The sequence below is a fragment of the Salvia splendens genome, chromosome 9, assembly GCF_004379255.2.
Source record: "Salvia splendens isolate huo1 chromosome 9, SspV2, whole genome shotgun sequence".
Taxonomy (NCBI): Eukaryota; Viridiplantae; Streptophyta; class Magnoliopsida; order Lamiales; family Lamiaceae; genus Salvia; species Salvia splendens.
Genome location: NC_056040.1, coordinates 16,115,893 through 16,122,764, shown reverse-complemented (window position 1 = coordinate 16,122,764; position 6,872 = coordinate 16,115,893). Strand labels below are relative to the sequence as shown.

At 38.4% G+C, this 6,872-nt stretch overlaps 1 protein-coding gene across 1 annotated transcript; it reads right to left on the bottom strand.

Moving 5' to 3' along the window:
- Positions 1-585: 585 nt before the first annotated feature.
- Positions 586-1,179, bottom strand: LOC121749214 (dirigent protein 21-like). The gene has a single exon (XM_042143803.1). The coding sequence runs from the start codon at positions 1,177-1,179 to the stop codon at positions 586-588; it is 594 nt and encodes a 197-aa protein (XP_041999737.1).
- Between the last annotated feature and the right edge of the window lie 5,693 nt (positions 1,180-6,872).

Here is a 6,872-nt window from a genome sequence, read left to right as displayed (position 1 = left end):
GCCAGATCATTGTACAACAAGGTATACCAAAAAAAATTTGACCAAATCACACACATTCACATAGTAAAACAAAACATAGCACGTTTCCTTATTTTAATTTCCGTGGAATACCACAATTGCGTTTCAATCTTTTCCACATAAAAAATTCACGATTGATAGCGCAAGAAAAATCGTACAATTATTGCAATATCTATAGATGGAAAGCCCTTTATGACCTTAACTTAGTTATATATTGATACTCATTGAGCGATTATATATAAATTCAAATAATAACGTTTTGAGTTCCATTTATGATATGTAAAACATTTGTCCAAAACGGCACATATACTTGATTGCACTAGTAATCGAGCCACGTATCTCGAAATTAACTCAATTGGTACGACGATTCCCTCATATCTATCAATCGGAACATTCGAGTCACCATTCCACATCACGGAAGACTTTTATTTTTCCTTCAAAATACACATCTTATCATATTAATTAAGAAATGCGTGGACATCATTCACACATAATTCCACCAAAATAACCCAAACACAAGTGGAAATAAAACGATAAAGACGTCCACTAATTAATAAAACGTTGTTATTAAGCCCTGTCGATATACGAACACCTCCTAGGAGTGGTGACATAAACCGTGTACTCGAGCACACTGTAGTTGTTGACCTCCTCATAAGAATAGCTACTTGTAATTGCATATCCACGAGCATTCCGGAAAGCCCCGGCCCCGCCGACGACAAAAAGCTCCCTCGTAGCATCGGCGAATTGGTTGCGGCCGTTGATGGTGACGGTGCTCCCCTTGTACGGACCCGAGGTCAAGAAGAAGTTGAGGTTCATGGAGTATGCTTGAACATTTAGGTCCATGGAAGTGGTGGTGCCCTGACCTCTAGCCACCTCCTCCGAGCCGAGGTCCGGGGCCACCGTGACCTTGTCGTCAAAGACGTTGACCCGGCCAAAGCCGGTGGGGGAGGTGTTGGTGATGGAGGAGTTGGCGACGTTGAACAAGGTGGCGTTAGGGCCGGCGCGGATGTCGTGGACGTAGAAATGAAGCTTGGTCGTGGCTTTGTTTCCCTGGCAGAAGGTTTGGAACCATGGGGTGTCACTCGCGGCGGCCGCGGTGGCGGTGGCCGTGAGGAGGGTGGCTATTGTTAAGAGAAGACTAAATAATGTTAAGTTATTCATATTTTTTTTGGGAGAAAACCCTAATTTGGTGAGGGTGTTGAAGGTGAGGGATATGTTTTGAGATGATGAATGGGGTTTATATAGGTGCATGGTTACAAATTTTATGAATTTATGACTCATTATCATGTGATTATCCATCTAGGATTTAGCTGTGAGACATTATTATATGATTATCCATTTAGGATTAAGCTGTGATATTAATTCAATTGAAACTTGGAAGGGATTGACTATGAATTTTATCATATGATTATACATGTATGATTAAGTTATGAGATTCAATATCATAAAACAAAATATAAGATATAGATATTCAATCATGAGATATAATTTTTCAAATCCACTTCTAAGTAGAATAAATTAAGTTGATACAATAATTTGGGTAGATGCATATATGGTGTATACTGTTTAGTAGCTTTCGGTGTATGATATTTGTTTCTGCCTAATGAATAAGAATGGTCATACTTAATTTAATTTAATTCAATTCAATTCAATTTGCAGGGCCACTAAGAACTTAATTAGTATAGTATTTATCGCAGTTGAAAAGTATAATTTATACAAGAGGGTTTTATGATACGTGCATATTTATAGGAATATCTCCATATCTTTATTAATTAGCTAGTTTTGATTTATCTTATATTTAGGATATCTATATTCTTGTTCGTAAAGTTACTAGTATTATAAATAGAAGCTATTGTTATCGTTTGGAATGAATCAATGAATTAACAAGTTTTCGTACGTCTATTTCCTTTCTTTTATTTTTCGGTTCGCAAACCATGAATCAATGAATAAACAAGTTTTCGTACGTCTATTTCCTTTGTTTTATTTTTCGGTTCTCAAACCATAATATCACTGGATTGATCAACGAGGCTCGGTTTCCTCACAACTTTCTCCTATCGATCTCTCGACTTGATACCCCTTATCATCTTACCACATTATTGGATAGTTATATCTAACCTAATATTCTACTCCTAATTTATAGATAATAAATATAGCCAGTATTGGAGATTTATATACTAATTAAATACGGTACTAGTATCTTAATAAACAGGGGCGAACGCATAAATTTTTTGGAGTAAGGGCTCCACTATATATTTCCTCCATCTGTCATCAATTGTTAAACGTCCTATTTTTGTTCTTTTTGTCCATCAACCAATAAATGTTGTATTTTATTATGAATAAGTAACTTTTTTAAAAAAAAAACTAACCAGATGTCGATAAAAAAGAAAATAAAGTATTATAATTTGAAATAAAATTTATTTCTACTCACATAAACACTAGTGACTGTAAGAGTAGTAGGCCTACTTTTATGTCACTCTTATATTTACAATCACTCTTACATTTACAACCCAAACAAGTTCCATTTAATAATACTCCAAGTAATAATATTATAATATTATTATTTCATTCTGATTGGCAAGTATTTTCGTCTTCTTTAGACATAAACCAACTATGGTTGTTTTCTCTGCAACTTGAGAAATTTCAACTCAGCCCTTTTTATCCTCTAATTTCTATCCATTTAATCTTCTATAGCACTAACTTGGTAAGGGCTGAACTCAATTTTCCAAAATTTCAAAAATTTTATTTATAGAAAAAATATTAAAATAGGCATTTGGGTAAGGGCTTAAGCCCCACCCTCTCTATGAGTGTGTCCGCCCCTGTTAATAAACATAGATTATTAATTGTGTCTTAGTTTGATATTTTTATTGTTAACCACTTTTTACTAATTCGATTAAGATTTATAATTATTTTTTCCACATTCATTTTTTTTCTAAAAAAGAATATTTTAAAATTATTGTATATAAATTTTAATTTTTGAGTGGATCCCATAGGCGGCCAACTGTATTTAATACTTTTATTGATTTGATCAGACCACCAATCTTTTCTCTAACATCCTAGCTAATAGGCGACGCTTAAACCTTATCTCAATGACATCACAATAAAGAAATTGATATCAATCTCAATCATGACTCGAATAATTTATACTGTTTATAAAGATTAAATACAAATTAATCAAACGTGCAAAGATTAAGAAAAATTGTACTATCAAATTGAATGGTAAGTAAAAAATAATTACAAAAATAAAAATTTCTCTTAGTGAAAATCACTGAGATATACGAGAGAGAAGATTATTATATATGGTCCCCTCGCCATGAAATGTGCTTCTCGCTTAAATTTTCTATCGCTTGTTTTTATTTGAATTTCGTTACAGTGAGACAGGAACATAACTAAAATTCATTTCACATTTTTTCAAAATTAGATATGAAAAATCACATGAAAGTTATGACATGTAGATAATAATGTGTTATTTGTTACCATTATAATAATCTGTTACTCCTATTTCACACCATTAAGACTTTTAATTCATCAACTTGTCAAAAGAAAAATATTTTTAATAACTGATCGTGATACAAATCATGAGTAGAGATGTCAATCGGGCTAACCCGTTCGGGTTCGGGCCAATCCACTCGGGTTGCCAGGCTATTTGGGTGTGGGCTATTAGGGTTATGAATTTCTCGGGTCATAAATTTTCAATCCTAACTCTAACCCGCCGGGTTTCGGGCTACCCATTAGGCTATTCGGGCCTAAAAACTTTCGAAAATAATCTCTTGTATCAAAATTTCTTCTACAAAATGAATTAAAATTTTAGATATTTTTTTATTCTTAGTTTTAGAATCATATAAAATCTTCAAAATTCATAGTTTTCTTCAATAATAGTTGGAGAGAAGCCTTTCATCTCGATCAACTATAACATAAACAAAGATAAATCAAAATTAAATCAATCAATTAGAATTAAAGCTTGTTTTCGTGTCATGTATTGTTCATAATTAATTATTTATGAAAATTAAAAATCATATCTTACATGAATAATTATTAAAATGATAAATACATTGAGATAATGTTGGGTTAGTTTTTAATTTTGTCTTGATTGACTTTGGTAGTGGTAAAACAATGGTGCCAGACTAATGAGTCAGGGTGGAACTTGAAAGTTGATAGAGATCGAGTGAAAAAGCGTAAAATGAAGATTGAAGAAGACTAATGATTGTGCCACATGAAATTCAAAAATACAAATATCCCTAAAACCTAATATTTTTTAATTAAAAGTGGCAACCCGTCGGGCCGACCCGCAACCCGTTCGGGCCAACCCATTTAACCCACCAACCCATTCGGGCTAATCCGTTTAGCCCGTTTTGTATTATGGTTACAAAATTACAGTTCTAACCCACTAATTTTATCGGGCTATTCGAGCCGAACCACGAGTTTTGAGTTGAATTGACATTCCTAATAATGAGCCACCTACTACTGTCAGACTTTCAATTTTGCTTAAATTTCAGTACTTTTTTACTTCGAACTCCTTCAGCTTAAAAATTCAGCATCGTATATGATTCCTTCCTAGCTACAGCAAAATAAAAATTTAATTAACTTAGTAAACTTCATAAAAGCATCTCCAGTAAGACTGGACGTCAAATAGCCCTCACATAGCCTTCACACTGCCACATCATCAGCACTACAATTCTCCTGACACATCAGCACTACATCATCAGCACTACAATTAAAAAGTACATTAATTTTAAAAAGTAAAACAAAATCACTCCTCGCCGCCGTCCTCGTCTCCGTCGTCGCCCAGCGCTTCTTCACCGTCGTCGCCGCTGCCTCCGTCGCCACCTACGCCGCGGCTATTCCCGCCGGTGTCCCTCCTCATCGCCTCCAATTCTTCACGCTGGCTTTGGAGCAATACACGAAGAAAATCCTTCACCTCGGGGTCCACCGCCGCTTGGAAGTCGGCTAAGGTCTTCACCATTTGACGCGCGTTTGTTGGCGCGCGAAGAATTTGAGCTCCTCGGTAGACCTGCCGAGGGGGGATGTCGAATGGACCCCCTGGGAACTCGGGGTACCCCCCCTCGCAACCTGTTGCGCCCGCCTTTGGCCAACCGGGTGAGGTCGGCGACCGAATGAACGAGGAGTCGGGACCTCTTGGGCCGTCTTGGGGAGGTCTGTCGAACCACCGCTGTTGCCGCTATAATCTCCGGTATAGTTCAGTTTCTGCCTCTTCGGCCAGCCAGCGTCGACGCCTGCCCGGAATTTCGCCGACTTGTTGAGCACAACGTAGCAGTTCCAGTAGGTGAACTCATAGTACTTCTTCTGCGGATCGGGGTAGGCTCTCTCCGCAATCCTCCTGCAGTCTTCCTCTGTTTGGCCACTGGTCTGCATGCGGAGGGCGTTGGCGTACAAACCCGAAAATCGAGAGACGCCAGACCTGATTTGGTCCCAGCACTTCCGGACCTCCTCCCCGGTGCACGGTCTCCCTTCAGGGCAAAATGCCTTGTAGGCTGCGGCTATCTTGGCCCACAAGTTGACGATCCTCTGGTTATTCGAAACGAGAGGATCGTCGCAGACACTCATCCACGCCTTGGTAACCGCAACGTTCTCCGCGTCCGTCCACTTCCTCCGGCCCCGGATTTCAGCCTCCGGCTGCGACGACTCGCCGACCTTCTTGGCCTTGCCCTTCTTCTTATCCCGCCCTACTCCATGGCTTTGAATGAGAGTTTCCGGAAACTCGTTAATATCAAAACCCAAGTCCGCTAAGGAGAAGGTCTCCGTATAATGTGCATCCGTTGGGGTCGATGTGTGCGAAGAACCGGTGGAAAAATCAAAAGTCGGCCGATAGGGGTCCTACAAGTGGTTGTTCTCCATTGCTCGTTATTGATCTTGAACAGAAAGTAAGGTAGAGAGAGTACTCGTTAAAACAAGTGGTGCGAATGAAAATGACGTTCAAAGCGCGTATATATAGTGTTTTCGAAAAAAAAAATTTAAAATTTGACGCCGGTTTGACGCCGAATAGGGGTCCTACAATGGCGCCGTGAGGATCGGCGTCGGAATCGGCGTCATCGCGCGAATCGGCATGGCCACGCCGATTTTGACGCCGATTTTGCCGACGCCGGTTCCAATGGTTCGGCGTCAGAACCGGCGTCGGCGAAAAATCGGCGTCGCGATTTTGACGCCGGCATTGGAGATGCTCTAAATGATTTTTAAATTATGTCATTTACACATATATGGATACTGGATAAAATTAAAAAAATATCTCCAGTGGTCACCACGACAATTATGTTGGCCAGATGCAAGTGCCTACTCGTGCACCGTTAAAATATGGACACTTTAATTTTTGCAACTATCTAGTACTTCTTCCGTCCCATTAAAGATGACACATTTTCTTTTTTTTTTTTAATTTATCCCATTCAAGATGATTTATTATTAAAAATAGAAACATCTTTTATCTCTACTTTATTCCCCCTCTCTTACATTGCTCTTTCCATTCAACACACAATATAAAGCTACATAAATTCTCGTGCCACCAAATGAAGGAGTCATCTTTCTGGGGACGGATGAAGTATTAAACATCTACCATAAATGCTTATTTATAATAGTTGAGGGATTGAGATAGGCGTAGTTTGAATGTGATGACATGACTTAATGTCGCAAAAGGCAAACACATCACACGCGACACAATGTGATTAAGACCACCCGAAACGCTGTCACTTATCCGTCTCTTAACCGTCTCATCTCTTCGCTATTCATGGGCCCCACTGTACTTTTCATCTCATCTCTTAACTAAGAGACAACACTTGCAACCCTCCATCTCTTAACCATCTCATCCCTTAACTATTTATTCAATTTAATTTTTTTATTTTTATTTC

Coding starts and splice junctions, on each gene's coding strand:
- LOC121749214 (XM_042143803.1), bottom strand. CDS start 1,179: ATGAATAACTTAACATTATTTAGTCTTCTCTTAACAATAGCCACCCTC.